The following is a 12,500-nucleotide window of genomic DNA, read 5'->3' as shown; positions in this document are numbered from 1 at the left end:
TCCTCTCTCTTTACTTTCCTCTCTCCCCTTTCCTTTCCTTTCCTCTCTCTTCCCTTCCTCTCTCCCCTTTCCTCTCTCTTCCCTTTCCTCTCTCCCCTTTCCTCTCTTCCCTTTCCTCTCTCCCCTTTCCTCTCTCTTCCATTATCTCTCTCCCCTTACCTCTCTCCCCTTTCCTCTCTCCCCTTTCCTTTCCTTTCCTCTCTCTTCCCTTCCTCTCTCCCCTTTCCTCTCTCTTCCCTTTCCTCTCTCCCCTTTCCTCTCTTCCCTTTCCTCTCTCCCCTTTCCTCTCTCTTCCATTATCTCTCTCCCCTTACCTCTCTCCCTTTCCTCTCTCTCCCCTTTTCTCTCTTCCCTTTCCTCTCTCCCCTTTCCTCTCTTCCCTTTCCTCTCTCCCCTTTCCTCTCTCTTCCATTATCTCTCTCCCTTTACCTCTCTCCCCTTTCCTCTCTCCCCTTTTCTCTCTTCCCTTTCCCCTCTCTTCCCTTTCCTCTCTTCCCTTTCCTCTCTTCCCTTTCCTCTCTCCCCTTTCCTCTCTCTTCCCTTTCTCCTCTCTTCCCTTTCCTCTCTTCCCTTTCCTCTCTTCCCTTTCCTCTCTCTCCCTTTCCTCTCTCCCCTTACCTCTCTCTCCCTTTCCTTTCCTCTCTCCCCTTTCCTCTCTCCCCTTTTCTCTCTTCCCTTTCCTCTCTCCCCTTTCCTCTCTTCCCTTTCCTCTCTCCCCTTTCCTCTCTCTTCCATTATCTCTCTCCCTTTACCTCTCTCCCCTTTCCTCTCTCCCCTTTTCTCTCTTCCCTTTCCCCTCTCTTCCCTTTCCTCTCTTCCCTTTCCTCTCTTCCCTTTCCTCTCTCCCCTTTCCTCTCTCTTCCCTTTCTCCTCTCTTCCCTTTCCTCTCTTCCCTTTCCTCTCTTCCCTTTCCTCTCTCTCCCCTTTCCTCTCTCCCCTTACCTCTCTCCCCTTTCCTTTCCTTTCCTCTCTCCCCTTTTCTCTCTTCCCTTTCTCCTCTCTTCCCTTTCCTCTCTTCCCTTTCCTCTCTCCCCTTTCCTCTCTTCCCTTTCCTCTCTCTCCCCTTTCCTCTCTCCCCTTACCTCTCTCCCCTTTCCTTTCCTCTCTTCCCTTTCATCTCTTCCCTTTCCTCTCTTCCCTTTCCTCTCTTCCCTTTCCTCTCTCCCCTTTCCTCTCTCTACCCTTTCCTCTCTCTTCCCTTTCCTCTCTCTTCCCTTTCCTCTCTTCCCTTTCATCTCTTCCCTTTCCTCTCTTCCCTTTCCTCTCTCCCCTTTCCTCTCTCCCCTTTCCTCTCTCTACCCTTTCCTCTCTCCCCTATCCTCTCTCCCCTTTCCTCTCTCCCCTTTCCTCTCCTTTCATCTCTTCCCTTTCCTCTCTTCCCTTTCCTCTCTCTCCCCTTTCCTCTCTCTTCCCTTTCCTCTCTCTACCCTTTTCTCTCTTCCCTTTCCTCTCTCTCCCCTTTCCTCTCTCCCCTTTCCTCTCCTTTCATCTCTTCCCTTTCATCTCTTCCCTTTCCTCTCTCTTCCCTTCCTCTCTCCCCTTTCCTCTCTCTTCCCTTTCCTCTCTTCCCTTTCATCTCTTCCCTTTCCTCTCTTCCCTTTCCTCTCTCCCCTTTCCTCTCTCCCCTTTCCTCTCTCTCCCCTTTCCTCTCTCTCCCCTTTCCGCCCTCCCCTTTCCTCTCTCTCCCCTTTCCTCTCTTCCCTTTCCTCTCTCTCCCCTTTCCTCTCTCTCCCCTTTCCCCTCTCCCCTTTCCTCTCTCTCCCCTTTCCGCCCTCCCCTTTCCTCTCTCTCCCCTTTCCTCTCTTCCCTTTCCTCTCTCTCCCCTTTCCTCTCTCTCCCCTTTCCTCTCTCTCCCCTTTCCCCTCTCTTCCCTTTCCTCTCTCTTCCCTTTCCTCTCTCTCCCCTTTCCTCTCTCTTCCCTTTCCTCTCTTCCCTTTCATCTCTTCCCTTTCCTCTCTTCCCTTTCCTCTCTCCCCTTTCCTCTCTCCCCTTTCCTCTCTCTCCCCTTTCCTCTCTCTCCCCTTTCCGCCCTCCCCTTTCCTCTCTCTCCCCTTTCCTCTCTTCCCTTTCCTCTCTCTCCCCTTTCCTCTCTCTCCCCTTTCCCCTCTCCCCTTTCCTCTCTTCCCTTTCCTCTCTCTCCCCTTTCCTCTCTCTCCCCTTTCCCCTCTCCCCTTTCCTCTCTCCCCTTTCCTCTCTCTCCCCTTTCCTCTCTTCCCTTTCCTCTCTTCCCTTTCCTCTCTTCCCTTTCCTCTCTCTCCCCTTTCCTCTCTCTCCCCTTTCCCCTCTCCCCTTTCCTCTCTCTTCCCTTTCCTCTCTCTTTCCTTTTCTTATCTTCTCCTCTTTGTATTGAGCCTTCCATTGTTGTTGTGATTGACGTGTGTGTATGTGTGTGTGTGTGTGTGTCTGTGTGTCTACCCTTCTGTTGTCATTCGAGGTGTGTGTGTATTCTTGGTGTGAGAGTTATAACGAGGTCCTGTTATACCTCCTGCTTAAAGATTCACCAGGGTGTGTGTGTGTGTGTGTGTGTGTGTGTGTGTGTGTGTGTGTGTGTGTGTGTGTGTGTGTGTGTGTGTGTGTGTGTGTGTGTGTGTGTGTGTGTGTGTGTGTGTGTGTGTGTGTGTGTGTGTGAGAGAGTAAACCTGGCCTGAGTCTGACAACAGCTGGTCGTGACTAGTTGAAACACCCCCTCTATACACATTCTCTCCACTGTGTCTCGATACCTCACTGTAACAACTACATGTCTCTAGACCTCATTATAACAGCTACATGTCTCTATACCTCATTATAACAACTACATGTCTCTCTACCTCATTATAACAACGACATGCCTCTCTACCTCACTATAACAGCTACATGTCTCTATACCTCACTATAACAACTACATGTCTCTATACCTCACTATAACAACTACATGTCTCTCTACCTCACTACAACAACTAAATGTCTCTCCACCTCACTATAACAAATATATGTCTCTCTACCTCATTATAACAACTGCATGTCTCTCTACCTCACTATAACAACTGCATGTCTCTCTACCTCACTATAGCAACTACATGTCTCTATACCTCATTATAACAACTACATGTCTCTCTACCTCAGATTTGATGTACGCATAAATGTATATAAATATTCAGGTCTCCCATCACAGCTATATATCAATTATAATCTCCCATCTGTTCTCATTGAGAAGTTGGCAGCTTGGAAGGGAAGAGGAGGATAGTTGAGATGCATAGGCATATACACACACACACGCAGGCACGCACGCACGCACGCACGCACGCACACACACACACACACACACACACACACACACACACACATACTCCAGCTGAATCTAGGCGTAGCCCATGGTGATCTTAGGCTTGTGTGCGGCTGAAGCTCCCGGCGAACAATTCTTGTCCTGACATTGCTTCCAGAGGCAGTTTGGAAATTGATAGTGAGTGTTGCAACAGACGAAAGACCATTTTTACGCGCTTCAGCATTCGGCAGACCCGCTGTGTGAGTTGTGTGGCCCAACACTCCACGGCTGAGCTATTGTTGCACTTCACAATAACACCATGTACAGGTGACCGGGGCAGCTCTAGCAGGGTGAACATTTGACGGACTGACTTGTTGGAAAGGTGGCGTCCTATGACGGTCCCACAATGAAAGTCTCTAAGTGCTTCAGTAAGGCAATTCTACTGCCAATGTTTGTTTATGGAGATTGCATGGCTGTGTGCTTGATTTTATACACCTGTCAGCAACGTGTGTGGCTGAAATAGCTGAATCCACTAATTTGTGTCCACATACATGTGTACATATAGTGTATAAACAAACACACTCACAAAGAAGAGACACACACACCACGAACAACACTAGAATACATGCAAATACCTACACAAATAGGCAAATACAAGTTTAAAACACACACACACACCCACTTACATCGATCTGACAACTTCCCCTAATTGAAATTCCTTTCGCCAGAAGGAGATTTCTACCTCCCCTCTGCCAACCTGCAGCAGCTGTTTCTATACACACACATCAATTAACTCTACAGCTACAGCGGAATGATGCAATGTCCTGTCTGTCTCTCTGTCTGTCTGTCTCTCTGTCTGTCTGAAGGTTTCCCTTAATCTGTCTTTTGATTGTCCCTGCCTCTCTGCACCTCTATGTGCCTCTCTGCACCTCTCTGCGCCTTTTTATTTTACCTTTATTTAACTAGGCAAGTCAGTTAAGAACAAATTCTTATTTTCAATGATGGCCTAGGAACAGTGGGTTAACTGCCTGTTCAGGGGCAGAACGACAGATTTTGTACCTTGTCAGCTCAGGGATTTGAACTTGCAACCTTTCGGTTACTAGTCCAATGCTCTAACCACTAGGCTACCCTGCCTCCCCATTGTGCCTCTCTGCGCCTCTATGTGCCTCTCTGCGCCTCTATGCGCCTCTCTGCGCCTCTATGCGCCTCTCTGCGCCTCTCTACACCTCTCTGCGCCTCTCTGCGCCTCTCTGCGCCTCTCTACACCTATCTGTGCCTAATCTTACTGATCTGATTGACTGGTATAGGGTTTCTGAGGGTGTGTCTGTGTCGTAGTTGAGTACTATTCTGACCCTCCCTCTGAGCCTTGTCTATCAACCATTATTCAGTTCAGCCAGTGCTCTAGGGCTCTCTGGGTGTTGTCATGCTCTCTCTCAGTTAATGTCTTTGTTTTATGTGGGAGAATAGAAGGGTATTATTACTGAGTGCAGTCGCAGCATCCAGTCTGTGGATGACATCATTCTATACTCCCCCTTCTCTCTCTCTCTCTTTTGCCGGCAAGGCAACCACAGCATTCTGCAGTGATACGATGTCCCAGGTGACTACCTCTTGAAGCTGGTTGAGAGAATGCCAGAGAGTGTGCAAAGCTGTCATCAAAGAATGAGGTGGCTACTTTGAAGAATATTTTTAATTTAACGTTTGTTTGGTTACTACATGATTCCATATGTGTCATGTCATAGTTTTGACGTCTTCACTATTTTTCGACTAGAAAGTAGTAAAAACAAAAAAAAAACTTGAATGAGTAGATGTGTCCAAATGTTTGACTGGTACTGCAGAGAAAAAGAGATGGAGAGAGAGATGGAGAGAGAGAGAGAGAGAGAGAGAGAGAGAGAGAGAGAGAGAGAGAGAGAGAGAGAGAGAGACCATCGGTATATTAGTGATCCCTGTTACTGATCCCTCCTCTCTCTCTCTCTCTCTCTCCATCTCTCTTTAGCTACATAGCTAGGAAGCGCTCCTACACATTAAGATCAGTGCCACTCAGCTAAAGCTAATGCTATTGCTGCCCTTGGCATGCACTGAGCTAGCATGCTAAAGGACAAGGCTACCGTACACAGGGCTATCACAGGCAACCCTACGGCTACGGCTGAGGACAGGAACACATACAAGAAGTCCCAATATGAACTCAGCACAGTCATCAAACAAGCAAGAGGACAATATAGGAAAAATGTGAAATCATATTACACAGGCTCCAACACATGTTGCATGTCGCAGAGGCTGCAGGTCATTACAGAATGCAAAGGAAGACCCAGCCGTGATCTGCCCAACGATGCCTCTCTACCAGAAGAACTCAATGCATTATATACAGGCTTCGACAGTAACAACACCGTGCCATGCATGAGGGTCCCCGCCGACACAGATGACCGGATGATCTCACTCTCCGACGCTCATGTGGTAAGGACTTTAATCAGGTCAACACTCGCAAGGCCGCGGGGCAGGAAAATGTTCCAGGGCGCTTTCTCAGAGCATGTGCTGAACAGCTGGCAGTCATATTCACAGTCATTTACAACCTCTGTAATGCCCAGATGTCTTACACTGACTACCATCATTCCTGTTCCCAATAACCCCAAGGCTTCATGCCAGAATGACTACCACCCTGTAGAACTCACATTGGGAATCATTAACTATAAGGCTTCATGCCAGAATGACTTCCACAATGTAGAACTCACATTGGTAATCATTAACTATAAGGCTTCATGCCAGAATGACTACCACCCTCTAGAACTCACATTGGTAATCATTAACTCTAAGGCTTCATGCCAGAATGACTACCACCCTTGTAGAACTCACATTGATAATCATTAACTCTAAGGCTTCATTCCAGAATGACTACCACCCTGTAGTACTCACATTGGTCATCATTAACTATAAGGCTTCATGCCAGAATGACTACCACCCCGTAGAACTCACATTGATAATCATTAACTCTAAGGCTTCATTCCAGAATGACTACCACCCTGTAGTACTCACATTGGTCATCATTAACTATAAGGCTTCATGCCAGAATGACTACCACCCCGTAGAACTCACATTGGTCATCATTAACTCTAAGGCTTCATGCCAGAATGACTTCCACCCTGTAGAACTCACATTGGTAATCATGAAGCTTTGAAAGGCTGGTTATGGCACACCTCAACCCATCCCAGACACCGAGACTCACTCCAATTTGCATACCGCCCAAACAGATCCATAGGTGACGAAATCTCAACTGCACTAAAATACTAAAACGTAGACATGTGCATGAAAGTAGTTATACATTTGCAAAATGTCTCTCTGCCCCATGGCAAAATGTGTACAATTCTCCAGACACACACCCAACACTAGTCAAGGGTGACAGGTAAGGTGGAGTTGATATGACTAGTCTCTCAAAGCACTTCATGATGACACAAGTGAGTGCTATGGATAGTCATTTAGTTGAGTTAGCTTCAGTTTCTTGGGTACAGGAACAACGTTGGACATCTTGTAGCAAGTGGGGACAACAGACTGCACATCAACCTTATCCATAGTACAAACAAACAGGCAGGGGTCCAAAGGTTAAGGGTTGTCGGAGCTGTGCTGCTCTTGTAATGCACTCCTTCTGCTTGTTTTCTTGTAATGCACTCCTCCTGCTTGTTTTCTTGTAATGCACTCCTTCTGCTTGTTTTCTTGTAATGCACTCCTCCTGCTTGTTTTCTTGTAATGCACTCCTTCTGCTTGTTTTCTTGTAATGCACTCCTCCTGCTTGTTTTCTTGTAATGCACTCCTTCTGCTTGTTTTCTTGTAATGCACTCCTCCTGCTTGTTTTCTTGTAATGCAATCCTGCTTGTTTTCTTGTAATGCACTCCTTCTGCTTGTTTTCTTGTAATGCACTCCTCCTGCTTGTTTTCTTGTAATGCAATCCTGCTTGTTTTCTTGTAATGCACTCCTTCTGCTTCTTTTCATGTAATGCACTCCTCCTGCTTGTTTTCTTGTAATGCACTCCTCCTGCTTTTTTTCTTGTAATGCACTCCTTCTGCTTGTTTTCTTGTAATGCACTCCTCCTGCTTGTTTTCTTGTAATGCACTCGTCCTGCTTGTTTTCTTGTAATGCAATCCTGCTTGTTTTCTTGTAATGCACTCCTTCTGCTTGTTTTCTTGTAATGCACTCCTCCTGCTTGTTTTCTTGTAATGCACTCCTTCTGCTTGTTTTCTTGTAATGCACTCCTCCTGCTTGTTTTCTTGTAATGCACTCCTTCTGCTTGTTTTCTTGTAATGCACTCCTTCTGCTTGTTTTCTTGTAATGCACTCCTCCTGCTTGTTTTCTTGTAATGCACTCCTCCTGCTTGTTTTCTTGTAATGCACTCCTTCTGCTTGTTTTCTTGTAATGCACTCCTCCTGCTTGTTTTCATGTAATGCACTCCTCCTGCTTGTTTTCATGTAATGCACTCCTCCTGCTTGTTTTCTTGTAATGCACTCCTCCTGCTTGTTTTCATGTAATGCACTCCTCCTGCTTGTTTTCTTGTAATGCACTCCTTCTGCTTGTTTTCTTGTAATGCACTCCTTCTGCTTGTTTTCTTGTAATGCACTCCTCCTGCTTGTTTTCTTGTAATGCACTCCTCCTGCTTGTTGTCTTGTAATGCACTCCTTCTGCTTGTTTTCTTGTAATGCACTCCTCCTGCTTGTTTTCTTGTAATGCACTCCTCCTGCTTGTTTTCATGTAATGCACTCCTTCTGCTTGTTTTCTTGTAATGCACTCCTCCTGCTTGTTTTCTTGTAATGCACTCCTTCTGCTTGTTTTCTTGTAATGCACTCCTTCTGCTTGTTTTCTTGTAATGCACTCCTCCTGCTTGTTTTCTTGTAATGCAATCCTGCTTGTTTTCTTGTAATGCACTCCTCCTGCTTGTTTTCTTGTAATGCACTCCTCCTGCTTGTTTTCTTGTAATGCACTCCTCCTGCTTGTTTTCTTGTAATGCACTCCTTCTGCTTGTTTTCTTGTAATGCACTCCTCCTGCTTGTTGTCTTGTAATGCACTCCTTCTGCTTGTTTTCTTGTAATGCACTCCTTCTGCTTGTTTTCTTGTAATGCACTCCTTCTGCTTGTTTTCTTGTAATGCACTCCTTCTGCTTGTTTTCTTGTAATGCACTCCTCCTGCTTGTTTTCTTGTAATGCACTCCTCCTGCTTGTTGTCTTGTAATGCACTCCTCCTGCTTGTTTTCTTGTAATGCACTCCTTCTGCTTGTTTTCTTGTAATGCACTCCTTCTGCTTGTTTTCTTGTATTGCACTCCTTCTGCTTGTTTTCTTGTAATGCACTCCTCCTGCTTGTTGTCTTGTAATGCACTCCTTCTGCTTGTTTTCTTGTAATGCACTCCTTCTGCTTGTTTTCTTGTAATGCACTCCTTCTGCTTGTTTTCTTGTAATGCACTCCTTCTGCTTGTTTTCTTGTAATGCACTCCTCCTGCTTGTTTTCATGTAATGCACTCCTCCTGCTTGTTGTCTTGTAATACACTCCTCCTGCTTGTTTTTTTGTAATGCACTCCTCCTGCTTGTTGTCTTGTAATGCACTCCTCCTGCTTGTTTTCTGCACCGCACGTGTGTGTGTTGGGGGGGGGGGGTAACCCCCTCCTCCCTGCCATTCCTCGCTGTGTGTGGCTGTCACACTATTGCAGGGGAGGATGAGGGACACACCGTCATGGTTGGGGAAGCACTTCACTTGTGCACACACTGACTATAGACTTGGCACTGAGACATAGAAACAGGTCCATCCATCTGGCATCCGCTTATGTAAACAATGTTGAAGAAGGATTAAGTGTGAACAGGAAAGAGAGAGGGGAGAGGGGGAAGAGAGATGGAGGAGAGAGGGGAGAGGAGGAAGAAAGATGGCGGAGAGAGGGGAGAGGGGGAAAAGAGATGGAGGAGAGAGGGGAGAGGGGGAAGAGAGATGGAGTAGAGAGGGGAGAGGGGGAAGAGAGATGGAGGAGAGAGAGGAAAGGGGAAGAGAGATGGAGGAGAGAGGGGAGAGGGGGAAGAGAGATGGAGGAGAGAGAGGAAAGGGGAAGAGAGATGGAGGAGAGAGAGGAGAGGGGAAGAGAGATGGAGGAGACAGGGAAGAGAGGTGGAGTAGAGATGGAGGAGAGAGGGGAGAGGGGGAAGAAAGATGGAGTAGAGAGGGGAAGAGAGATGGAGGAGAGAGGGGAGAGGGGGAAGAGAGGTGGAGTAGAGACAGAGGAGAGTGGGGAGAGGGGGAAGAGAGATGAGGAAGAGAGGGGAGAGGGGGAAGAGAGATGAGGGAGAGAGGGGAGAGGGGGAAGAGAGATGGAGGAGAGAGGGGAGAGGGGGAAGAGAGATGGAGGAGAGAGGGGAGAGGGGGAAGAGAGGTGGAGTAGAGACAGAGGAGAGTGGGGAGAGGGGGAAGAGAGATGGAGAAGAGAGGGGAGAGGGGGAAGAGAGATGAGGGAGAGAGGGGAGAGGGGGAAGAGAGATGGAGGAGATGGAGGGGAGATGGAAGAGAGATGGAGGAGAGAGACAATAAGGTGTTTTTCCACTGGGGGGATTTACAACAGTTAGAGTCCTGGGCCAGAAACTAATAGGATTGTAATGGTGTTTTTCCACTGGGGGGGATTTACAACAGTTAGAGTCCTGGGCCTGGGCCAGAAACTAATAGGACTGTAATGGTGTTTTTCCACTGGGGGGATTTACAACAGTTAGAGTCCTGGGCCTGGGCCAGAAACTAATAGGACTGTAATGGTGTTTTTCCACTGGGGGGGATTTACAACAGTTAGAGTCCTGGGCCTGGGCCAGAAACTAATAGGATTGTAATGGTGTTTTTCCACTGGGGGGGGATTTACAACAGTTAGAGTCCTGGGCCTGGGCCAGAAACTAATAGGATTGTAATGGTGTTTTTCCATTGGGGGGGATTTACAACAGTTAGAGTCCTGGGCCTGGGCCAGAAACTAATAGGACTGTAATGGTGTTTTTCCACTGGGGGGATTTACAACAGTTAGAGTCCTGGGCCTGGCCAGAAACTAATAGGACTGTAATGGTGTTTTTCCACTGGGGGGATTTACAACAGTTAGAGTCCTGGGCCTGGGCCAGAAACTAATAGGACTGTAATGGTGTTTTTCCACTGGGGGGGATTTACAACAGTTAGAGTCCTGAGAACAACCCGTTGGAATCCAGTGTGTGTACTGCAGTGATACATCACACTGTGAGTACCCACTGCCAAGCCTGTACCGTCTGTATTTAAATCACCATTGGACTGTTGATATATACTCCAGCATTGAAATCCATAACTCGTTTGGCACCATTCAATGCTGTTTGCTTCTGACGATAGCAGGGGGGTGGGGGACATTGAGGTCTACAATCGGAGACATGAAATCAATCAGCTAACAAACCAGGGAGAAAATGCAAGCAGCAGTTAGAGACTTGAATTGTCAACCACTGCACTCTACAGTTACAGAATAAAGTTGAGCAACTTCAAAAGTTCATACTGAACAAGCCATCCACCACTAAGACATCTGGACCTAGCAGGTGTTCAAAAATAAGATACGGATGGAGAGAGAGAAAGAAATAAAGAGGGGGAGGAGAGAGAGAGATATTGTGACAGAAAGATAGAGAGAGAGAGATGAGGGGGGAGGAGAGAGATATATTGTGACAAAAAGATAGAGAGAAAGTTGAGGGTGGAGGAGAGAGAGAGATATTGTGACAGAAAGATAGAGAGAGAGATGAAGGGGAGGAGAGAGATAGATATTGTGACAGAAAGATAGAGAGAGAGATGAGGGGGAGGAGAGAGAGAGATATTGTGACAGAAAGATAGAGAGAGAGATGAGGGGGAGGAGAGAGAGATATTGTGACAGAAAGATAGAGAGAGAGATGAGGGGGAGGAGAGAGAGATATTGTGACAGAAAGATAGAGAGAGAGATGAGGGGGGAAGAGAGAGAGAGATATTGTGACAGAAAGATAGAGAGAGAGATGAGGGGGGAGGAGAGAGATATCATGACAGAAAGATAGAGAGAGAGATGAAGGGGAGGAGAGAGATAGATATTGTGACAGAAAGGTAGAGAGAGAGATGAGGGGGAAGGAGAGAGAGACATTGTGACAGAAAGATAGAAAGAGAGAGAAAGAAAAAAATAGAGCAAACTAGAATGCTATTTGGCCCTAAACAGAGAGCACACAGTGGCACAATACCTGACCACTGTGATTGACCCAAACATAAGGAAAGCTTTGACTATGTACAGACTCAGTGAGCATAGCCTTGCTATTGAGAAAGGCCGCCGTAGGCAGACATGGCTCTCAAGAGAAGACAGGCTATGTGCACACTGCCCACAAAATGAGGTGGAAACTGAGCTGCACTTCCTAACCTCCTGTCAAATGCATAACCATATTAGAGACACATATTTCCCTCAGATTACAAAGATCCACAAAGAATTCGAAAACAAACCCGATTTTGATAAACTCCCATATCGACTAGGTGAAATACCACAGTGTGCCATCACAGCAGCAAGATTTGTCAACCAGTGAAGAACAAACACCATTGTAAATACAACCCATATTTATGCTTATTTATTTTCCCTGTTGTACTTTAACTAATTTGTACATCGTTGCAACACTGTATATATACGTAATATGACATTTGTAATGTCTTTATTCTTTTGAATCTTCTGTATGCGTAATGTTTACTGTTCATTTTAATTGTTAATTCACTTTTGTATATTATCTACCTCACTTGCTTTGGCAATGTTAACACATGTTTCCCATGCCAATAAAGCTTCTTGAATTGAATTGAATTGAGAGAGGGAGATTAAAAAGAGAGAGAGAGAGCGAGAGAGAGAGAGAGAAAGACAATCCTACCCTGACATGACGATGAAGAAATCCAGACGGTTCCACGTGTCACCCAGGTAACAGCGATGGCCAAAGATTCCGAGGGCCATCATCTTCACCACCATTTCCACAGCAAAGAAGACATAGATGAACACATCGAAGGCCTACGAGAGGGGGAGAGAGAGGGGAGGGAGAGAGAGAGGGAGGGAGAGGGGAGGGAGAGAGAGAGGGAGGGGTAGGAGATGGGTGAGAAGGAGAGGGAGGGAGTGAAGGAAGGAAAAGAGGGGGAAAGGGTGAAAGTAGGTGAGGGAAGAAAGGATCATCAGCTTATCATCCCTCCCTCCCTCCATCCATATCACCCTTCTCCATCCTCCATTCCCTTCTTTCTGTAAACGATTAATGAGAACTATTTGTTTGAACAGCAATC

The 12,500-nt window shown here is 46.5% G+C and overlaps 1 protein-coding gene across 1 annotated transcript in view; it reads right to left on the bottom strand.

Moving 5' to 3' along the window:
* LOC135536273 (voltage-dependent T-type calcium channel subunit alpha-1I-like) overlaps window positions 1-12,500 on the bottom strand; it is a 197,887-nt gene that overhangs the window by 140,435 nt on the left and 44,952 nt on the right. The window contains exon 3 of the mRNA XM_064962633.1: window positions 12,104-12,237. Within this exon, the coding sequence (XP_064818705.1) occupies window positions 12,104-12,237 (134 nt within the window). The remainder of the gene's footprint in view (window positions 1-12,103; window positions 12,238-12,500) is intronic.

This window comes from Oncorhynchus masou, unplaced genomic scaffold (genome assembly GCF_036934945.1).
Source record: "Oncorhynchus masou masou isolate Uvic2021 unplaced genomic scaffold, UVic_Omas_1.1 unplaced_scaffold_587, whole genome shotgun sequence".
Taxonomy (NCBI): Eukaryota; Metazoa; Chordata; class Actinopteri; order Salmoniformes; family Salmonidae; genus Oncorhynchus; species Oncorhynchus masou.
This window is presented reverse-complemented; position numbering and strand designations above follow the sequence as displayed.